Source organism: Lissotriton vulgaris, chromosome 11, assembly GCF_964263255.1.
Source record: "Lissotriton vulgaris chromosome 11, aLisVul1.2, whole genome shotgun sequence".
Taxonomy (NCBI): domain Eukaryota; kingdom Metazoa; phylum Chordata; class Amphibia; order Caudata; family Salamandridae; genus Lissotriton; species Lissotriton vulgaris.
The window spans coordinates 175,902,131-175,924,348 of NC_141699.1; the positions used below are offsets into that span (position 1 = coordinate 175,902,131).

Below are 22,218 nucleotides of genomic sequence, written 5' to 3' on the forward strand. Positions count from 1 at the left end.
ACATGATCCAGAATGGTGGATCTAGGGCTGCTTTGCTGATGCGGGTGGGGTTTGGGCATTATTGGAGGAAGTGGAGACTTGACGTCCACGTCCACCACCCCTCTGTCTACCTCTATAGGACCTATATAGAGGGTTTTGCTGCTGCTGCTGTTGTTGTTGGCCCTGCTTGAAGGGACGAAAAGAAGATTTACCAAATCCCTTGAATTTTCTAGCCGTCGACCCTCTCATCTGCAGACCCAAAGATCTCGCAGTGGCACGGCTGTCTTTAAACCTTTCCAAGGCCACATCAGCCTTCTTACCAAAAAGGCCAGTCCCATCAAAGGGTAAGTCCAGCAAAGTAGATTGTACATCGGCTGAGAAATCAGAAGACTTTAACCATGCGGCTCTCCTGGTTGCAATGGATGAGCCCATAATTCTGGCAACAGAATCCACAGTGTCCATGCCGCTTTGAATGACAATGCGGGCCGCAGCCTGAGTGTCAGAGACCACTTCATTAAAGTTTTTCTTATCCTCCTCAGGAAGTTTTGAAGACAATTGCTTCACTGAGTCCATCAGCGCGTGCACATATCTACCTAAAAGGCAAGTAGCATTTGAGGACTTCAGAGCCATGCTCCCAGAAGAGAAAGTCTTCTTCGCAGCCTGATCCAATTTCTTAGACTCTTTATCAGCTGGCACTTGAGGGAAAGAGCCTGCAGCCCTATTAGAGCAAGCCGCCTGAACCACAAGACTTTCCGGAGATGGATGCGTAGAAAGAAAAGCAGGGTCATCAGGAGCCACCCTATAGCGCCTTGCAATAACCCTTGAAACTGCAGGAACCGGAGCAGGAGGACGAGAGTCATGAACAGGCGTAGTACCTCGATCTCGACTGCGAGGTCGATCCGGAGTCGGCGAAGCCGCATGCGGAGTCGAAGACCTCGGTGGAGCCGTACCGAGCCATGGTGAAAGAGGCGCCGGCATGAAAGGCATAAATGGAGCAGGGGCATACGACTGAGGAATACCCAGATTGTACGATAATGGACCCATGGAGCCACCAGGCGCTCCAGTGGGGTACATTGCCCTAGAATAAACTCCAAACATCGCATTGAGAAAATGCGAGGGATCCTGTCCAGGACCAGGAAAGGAAGGGTACGGACCTACCGGATGTTGCAATGGAGGCCGACCCGACACATCCTCACCCTGACCTTCCGGATTCACAGGAGTCTCCGCCGAAGCCGGTTCTTGAGTCACCTCCTCTTCTTCATGCTCCAAGGAAACCGGCTCCGGGTCCGGCTCCGGCTCCGGCGCCGGAGAACCTTCTCTTGACAAAGCAGGTGAAGGAGAGACAAAGTCCTTACGATGCTTGTGAGACCTTCTCTTCGAGTCAGAGGAATCCTTCCCCGAATGATGTCTCGAACTGTGCTTCCTCCTCTTATGCTTTCTCCTCGAAGAGCTCGAAGCATGTCCGGAAGCCGACTTAGATCTAGACCTAGATCTATCTCTGGACTTTGACTTCGCTTTAGACCTCGAGTCCTCTCCAGACCTCGAGCCGGCTCTGGACCTCGACGCCGATCCCGACCTCGACCGAGACCTTTGCTTCGACTTCGATCTCCGTGACGTAGATCTCGAAAGTCGCCCAGAGTCTTTTTTCACCTTCGCCAAAAGCAACTTTGCTTCACGCTCCCGAAGCGCCTTTGGATTCATCTTAAAACAGGAATCGCAGTTCTTCACATCGTGACTCGAACCAAGACACCACAAACAATCCTTATGTGGGTCAGTGATAGACATCATGCGGGCACAAGACCTACATGGCTTAAAGCCTGTTTTCCTCGACGACATCTCCGGAGAAGAACAAGGTCGTAAGAGAGAAACAGTGACAATTTTCAATCAGAAAGATACTAGGTATCGCTGAAGATCCCGAAAACCGTTAGCGTCGGAGACGGAACTGACGTCATCACGCTGGCGTGGGCCTGATATGGAGTCGGTGACGTCAGACGGAGTCACGCGCGATGCCGTGCTCCTGTGACGTCGTCCACGTCGGCGTGCTACGAAGAAAATTTCCGAACGTTGCTGACGCAAGGGGGATATTCACAAGGTGAGGAATCCACACGGCAGATGTATCTATCAGAAATATATATATATATATATATATATATATATATATATATATATATATATATATATATATATATATACACACAGGTAAATAAACCAAAAGAGGTGCAAAAGAGGAAAAATTAGGCCTAGGCCTTATACCATTTTGTAGCCTATAGGTGTCCTTTTGAAAAAAGACCCAAATGTAGAGCACCAAGCAATCAGATCAGCCTCACCCTGTAGAACCTTCCCGAGAAAGCTCGGTGCCTCAGATTTTCGTAGCCGTTTTATAGCTCCTATGACATATGCCAAAAAGGGTGAGCTTTCCCAGGGGAGGTGGGTGGGCGCATGGGAATCTATGAAAGTTACCAATACTGGAGAACTAAAGTTACAGGTAAGTGACTTGTTTCTTACTCCAGTATTGGAACTTTCATAGATTCCCATAGCTTGTATCAGAATAGATAGTTGCAGTATACTTAGCACATTTCGTGTGTAAAATTCCAATAACCTCACATAATATGTTATGAATTCACCATAATATCATCATACAGTTAAACAACAGTATAAATAACGAAATGTGAAAGAAAGGAAGGAGGGTAGAAAGGAAAGCTCACCGCTCACTGGAAGAGATTTCTCAGGACCACTTGACCAACAGCTGCATCCCCTTTAGTAGAGGAGTCCAAGCAGTAGTGCCTTGTAAAGGTATGAGTACTGCTCCAGGTGGCTGCTCTGCAGATGTCCTTTATCGATACTCCTGCAAACAGCGCCGTTGAAGATGAGATAGACCTCGTGGTGTGTGCTTTAACCTGTCCTTCCAGTGGCTTCCCCGCCGCCTGGTGGCAGAAACGGATTGCACTAGATATCCATCTGGAAATCCCTTGTTTTGATAACGGAAACCCCTTTCGAAGGGCTCCAAAAGCTACAAACAGCTGAGGTGACTTCCTAAACCCAGCCGTGCGTTGAAGATAGAATTTTAGACATCTCTGGACGTCTAGAGAATGAAGTGCTCTCTCGGCCGGAGTGGAAGGCCGAGGAAAAAATGAATTCAGAACAACTGGTTCATTCAAATGAAAGTCCGTAGGAACCTTAGGAATAAATTTGGGGTTCATTCTAAGGATCAAGGTATCATTTTTTAACTGTAGAAAAGGCTCTTTAATGGTCAGAGCCTGCAGTTCTACCACTCTCCTCGCAGAGGTGAGAGCGAGGAGAAGAGCCACCTTCCATGACAAGAATTTCAAGTCAGACTTCTGAATTGGTTCAAACGGGGGCCTCATTAGTTAGGCCAGGACCACATTTAGATGCCAAACAGGAGGTGGAGGTTGGATTGGTGGAAACACCCTAAACAGTCCATTCAAGAATTGCTTTATGACTCTTGTCGACAAAAGAGAAGGACCCAACCTAGTCCTTCTGTATCTGGAGATTGCCGCCAAGTGGACCTTGATGGAAGAATGGGCAAGACCTGCATGAGCTAATGACAGGATATATGGCAAGAGTTGAAGTGGATCAGATGAAAAAGGGTGCACTCCTTCTCGCTGGCACCATATGTAGAAACGTTTCCACTTCGCTCTATACGTCCCATTTGTGCTAGGAGCTCGCGCCTGAGCAAAGATGTTTCTGCATTCGTCAGAAATGTCTAGATCTCGGAACTCTCTGTGCTCAGGAGCCATGCTGCCAATTGAAGCGAGCTCTGGTTCGGGTGGAGAACCTGTCTGTTGGACATTGACAGAAGCGACTGGCAGGGTCGGAGATGTATGGGATGGTCTTGAGACAGAAGGAGAAGTTCCATGAACCAAAACTGGCGAGCCCAGGCGGGAGCAATCAGAATCATCTTGCATCGGTCCATCTTGAGTTTCCTGAGGACTCGTGGAATTAGGGGAAACGGAGGAAAGGCGTAACAAAATGAGCCAGACCAAGACATCAAAAGCGCATTCCCAAGCGATCCCCGATGGTGTTCCCTGCTTGCATAATACTGGCATTTCTTGTTTGCCGGCGTGGCGAACAGGTCGATCGCTGGTGTACCCCAGTGGGCGAAGATCTCCTTGACTACTGAATCGTCCAATTCCCATTCGTGAGACATCGCTCTTAGGTGACTTAGAGTATCCGCCTTTGTGTTGTCTACGCCTGGCAGACGCTCTGCCACAAGCATGATGTTCTGCGAAATCGCCCATTCCCACAGAAGCTGAGCTTCCTTGGACAGCTGTGACGATCTTGTGCCTCCCTGCTTGTTGACATAGTGCATGGCTGTGGTGTTGTCCGTACGCACTAGGATGGATGAGTTCCTTATCCTTGGTAGGAAAGCTAGCAGAGCCAACTGAATGGCTCTCAGCTCCACAATATTTATATGTAGACGACGTTCCACCGGCGTCCAATGCCCACTGACTTGGAGGTCTTGCATGACCGCTCCCCATCCTTGAAGGGAGGCATCTGTTGTAATGATGTGAGGGGCCGGAGGCATTCTGAAACTGAGACCCACCGAGAGGTGAGAACCTTCTATCCACCAGGCAGCCGCCTGCTTCATCTGTAGGGTGACCTTGACTTTGTCGTTGAAAGAACCGTCCACTGGCCTCCAATGGAGGTCTAGTTGTTCTTGTAAGGGACGCATTCGCAGCCTGCAGTGCGGAATCAATTGAATGCAAGATGAAATCGACCCTAGAAGAGGCTTGTACATCCTGACTGACACTGACTGCTTCTTTCGCAGTCGACTGGCCGAAGAAATGAGTTTTGCTTGTCTTTCTTCTGATGGGAAAACTTTGCAAACCTGCGCATCGATGAGAGCGCCCAGGAATTTCACTGAATTGGCCGGCTGAAGGACCGACTTCTCTCTGTTGAGCTGGAAGCCTAGTTGATCGAAGAGACGTAAACATGTCTCTACTGCTCCTGTAGCCGCTTGATAACTTGGTGCCTTTAGCAGCCAGTCGTCCAAGTATGGGAAAACCTCTAGCGACTGTCTTCTCAGAAAAGCTGCCACCGGGGCCAGCACCTTTGTGAATATCCGCAGCGCTGATCTCAACCCAAATGGGAGCACCATAAATTGGAAGTGACTCTTGCCCACTGTGAAGCGAAGAAAACGTCTGTGAGCTGGGTGGATCGGGATATGGAAGTAGGTATCTTCCAGGTCCAACGTTGCCATAAAGTCGCCTGGATTCAGGAGGCGCAAGATATCCTGGAGTGAGATCATCCGAAATGAAAGTTTCAGGAGATAGGTGTTGAGCTCCCTTAAGTCCAGGATCGGACGCCACTTGTCCTTGGTCTTTTGAATCAGGAAAAACCTGGAATGGAAGCCTTCGCCTCTTTGCGATAGAGGGACACGCTGGATAGCTCCTTTCTGAAGCATTTGTTGAACTTCCAATTGCAGAAGGCTTAGGTGTTTCGTATTGGTGGCGTGGGGAGCTCTGTACGGTGGAAAATCCTGGAACTCCAATGTGTGTCCCTGACGGATGATGTTCAATACCCACTGATCCGATGTTATCTGTTCCCAGCTGCTCAGATGTTGAGAGATCCTGCCGCCCACTGGTAACACATGGGACGGAGGAACAGTTGGCAGAGTCAGGAGGCCGCTATTGACGCTTGGAGGCGTCCCAGCCTTGACAACTCTGTCGCCCACATGAGCTTTGGCGAGAGAAAGACTGCGATTGTGATTGACGCTGATAGTACTGATTACCGTACTGAGGCCTGTACGATTGTGATTGTTGAGTATAGCGTTGTTGATGGTAACCACCTCTTGTCGATGTGAAGCCTCTTCCTCTTGCTCCACGGAAAGGTGTCTTCCTATATTGCAGTGTGCCCAAGGACCGAGCCGTCTCCGTGTCCTTCTTTATTCCCTGTAGAGCATCATCAACATGTTTCCCAAATAGCATGTCACCGTCAAAGGGTAAGCCCAGGATTTTATTTTGGACTTCTGGGCGAAACCAGGTCGCTCGCAACCAACCCTGTTGTCTAAGAACCACCCCTCCCCCTAGAGCGTGGAAAGCGGTGGTAGCGATGTCCATCGCGCAATCTATTATTTCCAATGAGGAACGTTGTCCCTCCTCCAAGAGTTTCTGGGCCTCAGCCTTAAAATCGCTAGGGAGCTGATCCAGGTATGGCGAGACGTCACTCCACATCTGACGGTCGTACCGTGCCAGGATTGCTAGGGCATTGGAAGCCCTGACCAACAAACTTGCAATAGACGAAAAACGTTTCCCTGCGTTATCTAATCGTCTTCCTTCTCTGTCCGGTGGAGCTGTTAGAGGAGCCGATGGATTGCGTGACTTTCGCTGAGCTGCTTGCGATATCACCGAATCCAGTCTTGGTTGGCCAATAAAGCAAGCTGGACTGTCATCCGGTGCCTTATATTTTTTTTCCAAACGTGGAAGGACTGGAATGACCGTAGCCGGCGCCTGCATCACTTTCTTTCCCTCTTCCCATATGTGTTCTACAATGGGAATGGAGCGGACAGCCTTGCGATATGATTCTTTGAAATCATATAAAAAAACAATCCGTAGAAGTTGAAGGCATGGTGAGTTTAAAACGTGCCGTGGCTCTATCCATCAAGTTGTGGAGACCTCCCACGTCCACCGGAGGTGAGTCTATCGGGTCCGGTATTGGGGATGCCGGATCTGGAATCACATATTGATCCCATTCAACATCTGGATCTTGAGCCGGATTATCTCCTTCATCATCCTCTGAAGTGTCAACCTGCGTAGGCTCTATCCGCTAAGGAACCTCTACAGCCTCGTCCACCTGCTGCGGCAGTGAAGAGGAAGTAGCCGACACATGTGGTTGCTCCGGTGCTTGTCCTTGTACTGGACGCGCCGCTTGCCTGCTACGATATTCCTCCAACATAGCTCGCAAGTCTGTAAGCAGAGACAACGGCATTGAGATCATATCCTGCTGGTTCGGGACTTCCTGATATTGTACGCGATCCTGCTGCTGCTGTTGTTGCTGCTGATAAAAATATTCATTCTCTGGCTCAGAGTCATGAAACTTTAGGTGCAACTGTGATGGACTATACGCATCCCCAAAGTCACCATCATCCTCATCCGAGTATTCTTCTTCGTCCAACAATAAGGCCGGAGGTAATAGAGTCACCTTCCTCGGCGAAGTCATTTCCGGTATAATTCGTCTTTTCCTAGGGTTTTCAGCCCTCACTAACAACGACCCTTCCATCGTCGACGGTGGCGTAGTCGAGGTGGTCGACGACAGAATTGGCCATGTCGTCGTCGAATTCATCGTCGACGGGATTGACATCGTCGACGGGATCGTCATCGTGATTATCTTCGTCGACGGAGTCGTCGTCGTCGACGATGTTACCTTAGTCGATGGAAGCTTCTTCGTCGATGGCAAAGGAGATGTTGTCGTCGTTGGAAAACTCGACAACGATGTCATCGACGAGGTCTTTGGATCCTTACTCTTGGCAGCTGAAGGAACCTCCACAGCTGGCTTCTTGAAAGATTTCGAACCATCAGCCTGATGGGATGGCCCAGCCGAGCCATCATCTTTCTTTGACTTTGGTACCCGAGGTACCGGCCTCTCCCTCTCCTTTTCACTTCCGTGAGGAGATTCGGCAGGCCCAGGCTTGCCAGACCTGCCAGAGGTCCCACGCACAGCCTTCGAGGGGGGTTCCGAAGAAACTGAAGCAGATGACCTGCCCCTCTTCTGTGACCTTTTAGAAGAAGTAGATGAAGCATCCTCTTCATCACTGGAAACAATCCTATCTCTCGTCTTCATCTTCTGTAACCAAGTCAGCAGACGCCCCTCACGGTCACGTAAGGTCTTAGTAGAAAAGGTTCTGCAGATCTTACAGTCTGCCACCTTATGATCTGGGTATAAGCAATATATACAATCCTTGTGCTTATCCTCAGCAAAAAGTCGTTTTTTAGAACATGTGGCACAAGGCCTGAACAGGCTTTTCTTCTCCTTGTCAGCCATTACCTCCAAATGTAAAGAAATCCTGTAAAGATTTTGAAGAAAACAGTACCTCAAAAGAAAACTAGAGCAGAGCTCTATGGAGACTCCCTATCACCAACGTACAGTAGAAAATCTGAGGCTCTGAGCTTTCTCAGGAAGGTTCTACAGGGTGAGGCTGATCTGATTGGTTGGTGCTCTACATTTGGATCTTTTTTCAAAAGGACACCTATAGGCTACAAAATAGTATAAGGCCTAGGCCTAATTTTTCCTCTTTTGTACCTCCCATTCCGACGACGGGGAATGATACAAGCTATGGGAATCTATGAAAGTTCCAATACTGGAGTAAATATAGTGTATTAGCCCCAGGGCTTGGCCCATTGAGCATTGTCTAGGGCGTCAATATCCACTGGCTTGCTCCAGTACCATATTTACAGCCTCAACTGGTGCTACGTAAAAATAAAGACAATTACTAAATGCAAGCAAGAATGGAGGGCGAATACTTGGAAGAGGACTCAGTCTTGGTACTCCGTCTTGTCTATTTTTGCAAGGCTATAGATGCCTCAATTCATCAGGCTGTAGCATCAGTGATCGCACCCCTAGAGAGGTGCCAGATTCAAATAGCCTATTACTGCCCCGTTCCCCTGAATATAATCGCTAGATACACCTCGTCCCAGCGGTTCCCTCAAAGCGCCTACCTAGGCTTTGCAGCACCCTCTTAAACGAAAGGTGAATGCAAGTGTTGATCTGAGCATGTTTGGGAAACTCAAGAAAGCATTCCTCTCTAGGCCTCTCCTTATTGGTTGACCCTGAAGGCCCATCTGATAAGTAAGATCCTGATGATCTCATGCACCTCTAGTCCGCAGAGTGGCCTCCTTCTACCAAAGTTACAAAATACAAGGTGGACCGCCTCTGTAAATCCCTTGAGAAGGAGGTGTGACCTTGCCTCCCTGGCAAGAGAAGTGGCCTTCACACCAGAATGGCCACGTTTTTAGCTATATAAATTCACAACCCTTAGAAGTGCATAGACAGGTCTTGGAGACCCTGCCAGGAGAAGATCCTGCATATCATTGGGCCTCTGACAAAAATTCTGAACCTGGCGGAGGAGTCCTGTTTAGCCAGAAGTCCCATCAATCACATGGGCACAAGAAGCAGTAATATTTCTAGGCAACGCAAACTGTGCTTTGCCCACAGAGAGGCGGCACTCTCTCCTGATTAAAGTCGACCCCAAACTGGGGTACTTGGCTTCCACAGAAGCAGGGGAAGGGGCCCAAGGGGAATTATTTGGGGAACCTTTTATAAAAGTAGTTAAGAAAGTTTGTCTCGAGGAGGAGCCTAACCTGAATCCGAGATGGCCGCCTGATCCCTCGGCTCCGCCGTTCCCTCCGCTTCTCTCCCGGCCCGTGATCTTTCCTGCTGCCCATCCTGTTCTCACACTGCATCCTCGGGCCGGGAGACGATTTGGCATCCAGCGGTGTGCTTCCCTGCTCGCTCCGTGGAGTGGAAGTACTGTGACGCCCTTGTCTCTTCCTCGGCGCTGGCGGCAGCGGGACGGTTCCTTTGTCCACGGCATGACCGGCCATCTTTGCACTCTTCAAGGACACGCTACGGAGGCGATTTGACCGGCAGAGAAAGATAGCGGCGCCGTGTTTATTGCTGCGGGGCTCAGTTTAGCCTCGATGGATCTTGCGCTTTGATACAATTGGAGCCGGTAGTGTAACATTGTATCTGCGCCCTGGTTCATTCCCGGCGCTGCTGGCTCGCTACCCTCCGAAGGCGGAAGGGTTGATGCCATTCTGCTCGTCGTGCTCCTTGCCCCTGTGATTCCTCCGGGCTGCTGCCAGCGAGATGCCCTGCTGCTCTTACGGCGTTGGCGCCGTGCATGGCGCCGGAGTGGCGTGCACTGCTTCTATGCTCCCCGAAAGCACGTATCCTGCACCCGGACTATACGTCTATCCAGACGGGAGAGACGGTGATGACCAGCCTCGCGAGCTGCGACCCTGCTACGAGCCCATTGAGCGGAGATCTGTTGCCCGGTGCGCCTCTGCAACGCCAGTGAGTGTGGGAGACATCATGCGGGCGTTGAGCTCTTTCCGATCTGAATTGCTGGACAATGCCCAGGACTTAATGGCTCGCCTGGATGCTTGCACTCCCCATGTTACTCCGGATGTCTCTGGTGGCGCCCGCCCGCAGGACACTTCTCCGCATCCTGACCCCTATTACAGTGGGGAGCCTACCCAGTTGTGTCCGTATAGCCTGAGAGTGAGGGAGACTGGTGATGTGCCGGCACGGATTGATCTCCGTGAGCGGCTACCTGTGGACGGGGATTCTGAGGTGTGGCTGGCGAGCTGTCCTTGGACGCCATGTTTGGTTCTTCCTCTGTGTTCAGCTGGCATCGATCGCAACTCTCCCCTGATGCGGATGGCTTTGTTCTGGCTGACTGATTCGAGCGCTCTGAACCAACGGGGGATCCCCCTTCCTGTCATCGCTGATCGCGGGACTTTGATGTGGACATGCTCTGCTGGGCGACGTTGTACTATGTCAAGATCGCTCCGTCTATTTCTCCAGTCCACCATGGCCACTGTACAGCCGGACCACGTCGGTGCCCCAGATCGTAGGGGCCAGGGCTGAAGATGCTCTTATTATCCTGATCTGCGGTAGAGTGTACTGTCGGGGTTGCAGGACATAAATTGTGGAGTTGGTTCTTTGTGTTTCTCTGTGGTTCGAGGTTCCGGGTGTGGGTGGCTGAGGGTACACCAGCTGGTTGTTCCTTGACTGATCCTGGTTGTTGGGGTGGAGGTTCGGTGTGGGTTGGGGGGTCAGAGATTAAGTGGTACTAGCCCTCCCCCGGTCTTGGTTGTTCTATGGGAGGTTAGATTAGGATACTCTTTTCTTCCTCCCCTTATTTCAGGTATGCCCTTATGGACCTAAGTATGGTGGACAAAGGACCTTTTAACGATAGTCGGCGGCCATTTTGGGATCCTGCTTTGTCTTCTTCTTTCCAGCGGCCATACTGTCCTATTGTGCACAGGGGGGAGGGCTCAAAGTTACGTCCACGATCGGGCCAGGGCTAGGCTGTTTTTTGTCACTAACTGTTTTGCTGGCTGACTGGGATGGGGTTGGAACTGCTTTACATATTTCATGGGCACGTATCGCACGATGACTTTCTCCAACTGCATTACAATAGCTGATTGATTCTGTACCGACGCTTTAGTAATGGACGATATCTATGATGTGGGAGTCTGTGGAGGGCCGGGATCTCCGGGTGACCTGATATCGAATGGGCTCCTCCCCACCTTCTTCTCTCTGGGAGTTTAGGTTGATTTATTCTTTCTTACTCCCTATATTACAGGTGTTAATGTTATTCTTCTTTCCTTATTCTCTTCCTTTTTCTTTCTTGTCTATATTTCGGGTTCTTTAAAGGGCGACAGGCACTCTGTGGGGGGGGGGGTAGGCCGTAGCCTCCACAATGTTGCAGGGTGGGCGGGGTAATTTGGTATTTTTTAGTTCTATCGGCCTTCTTTTTTTCTATTTTCTGCGCTTTCTTAATCTGGTTCGATTCTGGGTCTGGGCTGGGGTTGTCAGGGAGGGAGCGGCGCTGGTTGGGGTGCGTAAATGATGGATGACGACTTGCCGTTGTTTTGCACCGCCATATTGTACTTGATGTTAACTTCCATTGTTGTTTTCAACTGCAACGCCGCTTACCCATGTTGTGAAGCCATTGTGCGGACTCGAATCTTCTTAGTTCTTATTCTTCACTGACTTCTATTATGATGAAAACGCAAAAAAACTTAAAAAAATTAACCTTCAATTCTCCTCTCCCCCGGCGACATGATTCTTCCCAGTGTAACGCTCATTGATTGCTGAACTTTTACCTATTACTGCTGGGGACCCGTAATGCTTGCACCTGTGCTGACGAAGTATCGTGGCCGGCCTGATGGTTGTAGGCCCGTATTTGTTCTTTTATTCATGCACAATAAAGGTTTTCAAAAATTTAAAAAAAGAAAAAAAGAAAGTTTGTCTCCACATTCATATCCCTGGACAAAGCACAGGGTTCTAAAAAGAAAATCTTTTACCCCAGAATTTTTGTCCAGGCTGACGTGCCAGGGGGAACTTGGCCGGCCACGTCTCCTCACAATGCCTTGCCCCAAGGCTAAGCCTTTCATAGGAACCAATGGCAGGACCAGTCCCGCTCGGAGAATTCTTACTAACCAGGAGAGGCCAGAGAGGTGGAAGTGCACGGCGTTCTTCAAGAGGACAATTCCACAAAGCCCAATCAAGTGAGTGTTTGCCCTTCTTCCCTACAAAAAATAGGGAGGTCAGCTGGCAATGTTCTCTTGTTCAATTGGGAAATGTTAACCTCTGAATCATCGGTTCTACAGATGGTCCAAGGATTTCACATCCAGTTTCACGGCTCCCCAGTGCATCACTTAAGTCCACGTCAGCAGCTTTTTTCCATGAAACAAACAATTCTGATAGATCAGTAAGTGGTTGGATTTGTTGTGCAAAGACCCTATTGCCCTGGCCTCTCTATACACATGAGGTTTTCTCAGCAACATCTTATTGGTGGAGAAGCGGGATGGTGCTCAGTGATCCGTGATAAGCCATCCATCTGTTGCGAGATCTGTTGCTGCCAGAAGATTGGGTGGTCAGCTTAGATCTTAAAGATACATATCTGACCGTTCCCATCTTCGCACCCTAACACAGTTTCCTGCAGTTCCAGTGGTGGGGGTAAGTATACAAGTTTAAGACTCTGCACTTCGGACTCCCTGTGGCACTGTGTTTCACCAGAGTGCTCAAACTGGCAATGGAGTTCCACCGAGCCCAGGGCTTCTGTATCATTGTCTATGTGGACGACCTTCTTCTGTTGGATCAGTGTCCAGTAGTTTGAAGCAACAGCTGCACATGACAATTCACCTGTTGGAAAGCTTGGGTTTTGCCATCAACTGAAATAAATCTCTCCTGATCCTGTCCAAACAGACATCTTTATTGGTTTCGTCTCAACTCAATGGAAAACCCTCAGTCTACCCACTCAGAAGATCGAAAGAGCCAATAACCTCACTACGTCAAGTAGCTTGGGTGGTAAGCTTCCTCTCGTCTTCCATCCAGGCAATCTTCCCGGGCCCTTTACACTACAGGGTCCTCCAGAGGCTCCAGACTTTTCAACTCTGCAGGGATCCCCAATAAACACCAGAGAACGCCGAGACGAAGAAGCAGACCTGTTCCCACTGGCAGGACGATTTAGAGAAAACACGGAGCCCGAAACCGAGACGCAGATGGACGCCGCCGCGGAGGACGGGACGGAGGTGTGGAGCGGACTGGTGGATGCCCCCAGGAAATTCCTGTTTGCCACTGCAACTCAGGAGAGTTGAGAGTTGAGGCTTCGGCGGTAGGTGGGCAGAAGAGGAAAGAAGGGGGGGTTGCAAGAGATATTGACTACTGCATAGTGGTTAGAGGGAAACGTGGGCTGCAGGAGGGGCGGGAATGGTCTGATATCGAAGAGCCACGGAAATAGCCTTGGCTGGGACTGGGGACACAAGGGTTTGTTTTTCCTGTTGATCATTAGGAAAGTTTATGTAGGGACAGTACAAAAAAAAGGATAAAAATCCCAACTTGTAGAAGGATGAATTCCTTGGCTTTATGTTGCCTTAATAGTTTTTGAGTTTCCCCTCACGGCCCGCCTTCACTTGAGCACTGTCACTAAAGGAAGTGCATTTACACGTTTTCTCACTGGGTATGATAATGGCCAGTGCTTTAAATGGGCCGGTACTGAGTACCAGCACTTCTTTTTTTCCACCCTCTGAGTCCCGGAACTTCTCCGTGCCCAGGGAGAGTACCGGTACTCACTGCAGCATGCTGGGATTTTCCAATCATCCCAAAGAAATGATCATGAGAGCATGCACAGCATTTCTACGCTGCAGTGTATGCTCACATGATTTGCATTTCACACTGGCAGTGGCAATCATCTTGCCATTAGCAACAGTGTGAAGTCACCACCCCGTAGATGTGTGGCAGGAAGGAATGGAAGCCCTTAAATATGCAGTTTGCAATGGCTTTCCCTTCCTTCTTTGCCATACAGCAGTGGGGATCACGGACAAGGAGCTCGTCAGGTGCAGAGCCTGAGTATCAGATTTCCTCAGGGGGCCCAGGACAGTATTCCTGCACCCAGCCCCATCCGGGACTCAGGAAGCAGCAATCAGATTCCTGCAGTTTGGACCCCGTTCCGTACAGCGTCCCTGAGGACGCAGGACAACAGGTTGGCCATTTTAACACCTTAGCCACCCTGCCTGCCACTAGGGTCTTTCACCCGATTCACTTGCCCCTTGCTGAGCTGCGACAGTGAGCTCATAATGGGTGAGGAGATGGGGAGACGGCATGAGCACCCTCCCTGGAGCCCAGGTTAGATTGGAGGAAGCCTCTACCCTGGTGGAGACTGCATATGCTCGGGACCCGGCATCGCTCACTTGCTCTTTCACTGAGAGTTCTCCGGCGGTGGGGCATTCTGATCCCAATTGACTCTGCCTGCTACAAAGGGGGATAGAAAAAGGTAAGTAAGACTCGCCACTTTCAGCGATGCCAATGCTAATGCTTAGTGAGCACAATCTGTTACTGTCAGGCAGATTTGTTTTTTTACATTTGTTTCTATCTATTAAAATAACCGCACTCGAGTTAAGATGAAAGAGCAATTAGATGCCTTTAAATTTTGTTTTCTCTTGCCACGTAGGTTGAATGTCAGGCGATACCATCAGACAAATTGCTGTATTTCACAGATCAAATAGGGGTTAGTGATCCATTTCCTTCATTGCACTCAGGCCCATGGTACATTGGATATGTCACTGGCTGGTACCCAATTCCACACATTATTCTTGGTGCACTGCATAGTTTGTGTCGGTAAAACTATGTCTGTGAAAAGTTAGTAGTAATGACAATGGAAATTGTGTAGTTTCTGAATGACAGTGCACTACCACACTATGCAACAACAGTTACATACCACACCGATTCCGTAAATTTTGGCCTGTAGCCCCACCCCTAAGCCCGCCTCCTTGCCCGCCCCTTTGGTCATAGCTCAATTTAGTGAGTACCTGCACTTCCCCCCCCCCCATTTAAAGCACTGGTAATTGCCACTACAAAGCAGGAAAGAACGTTGGTTCTGCAACGCTTTTCTTTTTTTGAGTATCCTGGGGAAGACTATCCTGAGAATGAAGCCGACACTAAGAGAAGAAGAAGACTACATCCTGACAAATTGAGAGATTGCCGCCTCGCTATTTAAGCTTATCTCAAATAAAAGCCACAATTGATAACCACGTACGGCCTTCTAGATTCAGTTTCAGCTCATCCCTCCTTCAATTCCCTATTGGCTGTAAGTCATATGTTACAAATGCAAATCTCAGTATGTTTCTTTATAGTACAGGTTCTGACAGGTTTAAAGGAGATTAAATAAAATGTTTGGAATACCTCCTGTCGGATTCAAGAGAGAGGAGGTCAGACAAGAGGACACTCGTTATGAGGGACAAGAGAAACTGTTGATTGGTTTAAAGTTCTTGTACTTTCATTCCCGTTGGTTGCTGGCAAATGTAGTTTATATAAACAATGATGAAAGATGCTGGAGTAAAACTAAAGGAAGAAAGTATAGCATAATCCTCTCCTCCGTATTAATAGAGTTGAAACTTTCTGTTAAGAATGATAGGAAATTTTTCATTCAGCATAACAGTTGGAGGATTTCATACAGAGAGCATCAAGTGGGAGGGAAGAGGTGCTCTAGTTTTGTAAAGTAATCCTGCATAGGTTTCCATTTAATTTGTGTTTCGCTTGCGTTAGGTTGTATTAGGTGAATAATATTAAGGAACCAAAGAAGAACATTATCCAAAAGACAGCAAGGAGTTGTCACACTGCCCCCAGCATATGCAAAGTATGTGCTCAATTGTGGGATGTCATAGAATTCAAACCTTCTTGTTAGGTCCCCAGAAGTATTAGTCAAGTGATCTATAAGGAAAGGGAAAACCAGGATCCCCTCTATGTGTCCCAGAATTTCCTTCCAAAATGTCTGCATGACCGTGCATGTCCATAATATGTGTAAAAAGATTCCTCACTTCTTGTCATAACACCAACAGTCTGCAGTCTTGGTAGGAAAAATAAATCAGCAGAATTTTAAGCTAACAGGATGGAAAACAATATATATATTTTTTTAAGTATTTCCTACGTGCACCACAAAATTAACTGTAAAGGCAATTTTGGGATGCACGCCCACATGCCTCCAGTGAACTAAGGGAACAAAAATGTACCATATATTTCTGCAACTGGAACATTTGGTAATTAATGGTTAATACCTGCAAGAAGGAACAGATTTGTTTTGTTAGATCCAACAGGCTTGCTTCTCCCTGATGCAAGGACCGAGTGATAGCTACTGTAAGCCATTCTCTTATTGGATGTGCATTTCCCTGGTAAAACAGATCAGTTGAAGAACAATTTTGGGAGTGGATGTAATGCTGCAAAGACTGAGCCAGAAGAATAGAGCTTGAACTGATGGTACCGTCTGTGAACAAAAATATATAGAAAACACGTAATTACTTAAGGTTAAAGAAAGTGGTACATGTTTGCTAATTTCAAAATCAGGACAGGTTATTTTGCCCATATATGGGGACAAGAGTATCAGAGTTTAGGAACCTTTACCAAAAAGACAATTTACTCAAAAGCAATCATTTGTGGTCATCATACATTTGCTATTTGAATAAATCACAGGAAACATGCTGAAAGGCATCATATATTTACTATTTAGTCCTAATCATTTCTAAATGTCTAATTTTTGTCATCACAATAACAGCGTACACTAACATTGTGTGCCACGGGTGGGTCTATTTTCTACCATATTTCTCTTTCTGTTGGCCTTCCTTTCTCACCGGACATCCGCCAAGTGGTGTACTGAGTATGGAGGGGAGGGAGTTATGGTGTGCATTGTATGTTGTATTTCATAACTAGCAAATTCAGATGTGTTCTCTGAACCATAACTACCATTTTATAGTGTTCATTTTTCAGTGAATATCAGGCATTTGTCTTTTTTTTTTAATAACATACTAGCAGCCCGTCCCGACGTTGTCCGGGTACGAAAAAGAAAGTCTTAAATGGTTAGAATAGGCATGGCAAAGTTTTTTTTTAAAGTTCATGGCATAGTACATTTATTGTTTCATGTGACTTGCCTGTGCGGCTGCTCAGAACCCCTCTTTCTGTTGCGCGGAAGGTGAGCGTGTGCTCTGCGGTTTGTTGTCCTTTCCGCAGAATGCGAACGTGTGTGTTCGCTCCTGGCGACGCCCCTGATCAGTCCTGGCATGCAGACTGAGGGCGTGTGCCTTAGTAGGTTCACGCACTCCCCAAAGACTTCCTTGGTGCACTTAGACGCCCCACATAGCGTCACTGCCAAACGCCACAACTCCAAGGACGCTATTCCCCCTCTCCACAATGCTTCCGGCATCTCTGAAGGCACACGCCCACAACAATGCTAAACGACACCCCCACTTCAAGACGTGTCAGAACGCTATTCTCACACAGAACGCTTTTTGAAAGCATTGCTTTACAGCAGAACGCCCACAATGGACTACTTTATCCCAAAACAGTCTTTTTCACTTGTAATGTATATATTGGGCTGGTGTATTAGCCTATGTCTATCTGCTTACACTCACCTTTCCAATGCTGTATTGGGTGTTCTGATTGGCGCTGTCGTTCCGGAGCTTACCCGCCTCAAAGGTTTGGGCTCTCTCTTTAGAATATTAGTATGGATATGGACTGCGTTCACCTGTCATGTACTGCTATGAGTTGCTCACAAACTTTGACAGTGCATTGTAAGGGAGGGTGCAAAATCTATGTGGCTAGAGAAACCCTGCTATGCACATGTTCGAACATGCACAGTGGGAATGGCCACAGAGCCTGCCCTTAGGCCAGGCCCTAGTCCCAGGTCCCACATGTAGGAAACTACCGCTAAGCAAGGTCTTGGCCATGTGCAGTGGGGTTGTTAGAGGCACTTACCTCTTTATCGCTCCCCTTTAACTGTGACCTCTTGCCCCACCATCTGATCAGGGAGAAACCAGATAGTCTTGCACTAGAATTAACTGAATACATGTCATGCAGATTCCCAGCGCAAACGTTATTAGTGAATAAAATCTTTATTGCTTCCCCAGTTTTTCTCTGCTGTCTGAAGGATATGGCCAAAACCTGACATATCAATAGAAAGCTAAACCTGCTCAATGTCTGCCGAAGTTTGTGCAGATTTATCAAACTGTACCAAATTTATGTGCAAATAGAAAGCTCTTTGAATCCCCTCTAAATATGCAACTGTGATGACCTGTATGAAAGTGAGAACACTAATCTTACCCTAAACATTGTTGAGTGAGGAGAGGCCAAGACTCTCAAAAGGTGAAGCATAAAGTTAGTCTTGACTCCTCCCCCCAACCAACAGGGATTATAAACTGTATATTATGTAATTATAGATTTAAAAAAGTACCACATAATTTGCATATTTCGCAAAACAATATTTCTAGCTAAAGTAGACAAAAATATTACTATCAGAGAATGTGTCATATAATTGTACGAGTTACTTACCTTCGGTAACGATGTATCTGGTAGAGACGATTCTAGCCGCAGATTCCTTAACATAGAATTATCCCTAAGCCTGAGACTGGATCTGGAAACTTTTTTGCCACAGCATTCCTGCTCGCCGGGGAACGGCATCACACGACTTCGCTCAGGCATCGTCCGCATACGTGACGTCAGCGAGGTCACATAAGTCCCACCCCGACACGCCTACGTCAGTTTTCTTCAAAGAACTTCTCCGCGCCACAACGTGGCCATCAGATAAACTGTGGGAGCATGGAAACAGTGTGCAAAAGAGCAGAAAAAGTTGAAAAAGGAATGGTGACGAACAGCACCATAAGGAGCAGTACCAACATTGCAGTACCCAAAGGCAGGGATAGAAGAAAGAACAGAGCACAGCCCTGAGTAGCCACCCTGCCAGCATGTAGACAGTTCCCCCCTTGAGACAAGAAACATATGCAAAATGTCATGACAACATGTGGCAGGGCTATAACCCCAACCAAGAACAACGAAGGGGCACCAGTTCCAAGACAAACCTCCAAGGCAACCCCAGCACAGAGTGCGACAACCCCCAAAGGAACAAAGGGCAAGGCACGGCCAGATGACCCCAACCCAGAGGTTAGCAGAGGAGCCAGGACACTTAGTAACAAAGACGGGGGAGGAGAGGGACGAGAGTAAAGGCAAGCCTCAATCCTGGAACAACCAGAGCAGAGTGCGACAGGAGTACCTATAGACCCATCCCCCAAATCGCCACAGAGGAGGAAAGGAACAAGAAACAAGCCAAACCATCCTGTCAAAAGAAGAAAGAATGCATTCACAGAAGACATAGCCACCCACTAGGAGGCGAGTGCTGAAGACCAAGCCAAAGGTCCTCGCAGAACAGGGAGGAAGGGCGGGCCGTGAAGGAATCTGCGTCTAGAATCGTCTCTAACAGATACATTGTTACCGAAGGTAAGTAACTCATACATCTGAAAGGGACTACTAGCCAAAGATTCCTTAACATAGAATAGATACCCTAGTCATACCCACGCCTGGACATAACAGAGGGCCCGGCCCCACAGGGGACTAGTCCAACAGACAGGGCGAGGAGCCCGCCCTCCCAGGCAAGAGGAACCTTCACAAGCAGAACATCACCAACCCCGAGAGGGGCGTGGGAAGAAGAAAAGAAGAAAGAGGAACCCCGTACACGCTCAACAGAGGAACCAAGGGCAAGACCTGGGGAGGCCGAAGCACCCCACGCCCCTACACGGCCACAGAACCCCCATCGAATGCCATGGCAAGGAAGAGGATGAAAAACAACCTAGAGGGCCCAAGGAGACTAGGGAAAAGAAGGCGAGCCCACCGTGTCGGAAGGCAACAGACCAGACAGAACAGCGCTGACAGCAATAAGCAGTCGGAAGCAGGAAGAAAAGCTGGAAGAAGACCAGGAAGGCTGCGCCTGAAAGAAGGAGGAACACAAAACCATCTGAGCCCCCAGGACAGAGAACATGAAGGCAAAAAGGAGCCCGGACAAACCTCAGCGAGGGGTCCGCGCACACGACTCAAAAAAACAGAACCGGAGCCACGACGCCAGGCCGCGTACAGAAGGTCAGACCTGGCAAACAGTGCAGCGACCTCGGAGAAGACACCCCGGGGCACTACCAAGGCATTCCAACCCAGAAACAGGGAATTGCACCGGCAACGTACCTGAACGCCATGAAGAGCAGAGGCCCGGAGGTGACCACAACTCCCCAGCACAGCATAATCTATATAACAGCTACCACTACCCCCACATAGTGCAAGTTAAGTCCCAAGACATAGGAAACCTCTTTGGAAGAAACTTCCGCAGCAGAGGAAAACAAAAGAATCGCAGGTAAAAAGACCCCTGCAGAAGGCTTCACTAGCAGCCCAAAAAAAAAACAGGTGGCCTAATCTCAGGGCCAACCTGGGGCAAATAACCCAAGCAAAAAACACACAGTGAAGTAAGGCCATCCAGCAGCCAAATAACCACAGTCTCAACAAGGAGGATTTGAGTAGCCCTAAAGCACACAGAACTACATCAACGAGGACGACTCGCCCAAAAGGAGAGCATCATCAAGAGCTAGCCCAATTCACAGGTCACTGAGGAGGAGGAGGCAGCCGAAGCCCTGCCAAGAACTTCCGGATGGCCGAGTCCGCTGGGCCATGGAGCAGAAGAGTGCCATCGAAGGAAAGGTCAACCAGCCGTTCCCTAACATTTTCCGGGAATACACTGTCCCGAAGCCAAGCATGGTGGCGAAAGGCAACCGAAGAAGCCATGGCACAACCAAGCACCTCCGATATGTCCAGAGTAGAGCAAAGAATAAACGCCGCTAGCTCCCGACCATCCAACGCATGGTGCCACTAATCAACTCTAGCATCTTCCTGTGATGCGGCGGAGCCTAGGGACTCAAGCCGAATCCAACAAACAAGAGGTGGCCCTAGCTAACACACAAAGTGTTGAGGGCCCGCAGAGCCGCACTGGTGGAAGCAAACATGTTGCGCCCCCAAGAGTCAAGCCAGCGGGCCTCCCGTGATGGAGGAGACAACAGCGGCGGCAGGGAGGGAAAAGCGGTCTGCAAAAGGGGGCTCGAGGCAGAGGGGTGGAGGGAAAGACACACCGGGTCACGCGGTGCTGGTGCAAAAGGTGTTGTGGCACTGCGTCCCCCATGGCGGGATGTCCCCATCAGGGAAGAAAGGAGTGAACCCTCAAAAGGAAGCAGCAGCTCCCTCCCACCAGAGCCCTGGAGGAGAATTCCAGGAGGTGATCCGCGGGGAAATGAGCAACTGGATCCCCCATGCGCAAAATACCCACAGCCATGGACACAGCGCGAGTGAAGGCCGCCCCCGTCTCCGTAGGGCCCCGCAGTGGGGAAAGCTGCTCCCCCGAAGCCAACTGGAATTGGCAAAGGCCAGGTCCGGAAAGGCGAAAGAGGAGCCCAGGAGTGGGGGACCTGTGGCACCTCCAGTGAAAACCACGGCCGCTGCAATTGTGGTTCTGAGATTCTGGACCCTGCTGTAATATGGTACCGAGGCCCAACCCTCGTGTCACAAAACATCATCGTACCATGACAAATTTGGCGTCGGCAGACCGGTAATGATTAGGACATTATCCCTATGCATTTGGGTCGTGATTGAGTGATGCTAACACCCTTAGATCGTGGTTTCCGTTCCGAACCCTCGGACTCCATTTTGTGAACGGCATCCATCTTACGGCTTGCCCTCATATAGTCAATTGATTGAGGCCGAGCTTGATCTGAAAGGACACGTCCACCTTAGCTGACTTCCCCATGACCTGGCCGAGCTGACCTGACTCCACTGCCTCCAGCCAAACCTGTTCGGCCAGCCCCTCGCCCAGTGGTCGAGTAAGATAGCATCAAGGCACAACATGCCATAAACCATTCACTACATACAAACCATGTTATCCACACACATACACCTGTCCATGTTTCTTGTTTATGGCCAGTTTTACGATGAGGAGGTGCCCGATTTTATTGGGGGTTCATCGATATCTGATGGTAGTTCTGGGCCGGGCTGGGCCATCTATCACAAACTGGACATCTAAAATATGGGTTGGCCGACATGACTTTGCTTTTTGCTTTATTGTAGAAATATGTATATGACCGTATTGTAAACTGAAGAATTCTTGCCTGCAGCTGTTATTTTTGTATAAAAGCAGAAGGC

The 22,218-nt window shown here is 48.9% G+C and overlaps 1 protein-coding gene across 1 annotated transcript in view; it reads right to left on the bottom strand.

Moving 5' to 3' along the window:
- Positions 1-22,218, bottom strand: part of HECTD4 (HECT domain E3 ubiquitin protein ligase 4) — a 2,691,195-nt gene that overhangs the window by 911,883 nt on the left and 1,757,094 nt on the right. The window contains exon 60 of the mRNA XM_086943079.1: positions 16,284-16,489. Coding sequence (XP_086799205.1) covers positions 16,284-16,489 — 206 coding nt within the window. The remainder of the gene's footprint in view (positions 1-16,283; positions 16,490-22,218) is intronic.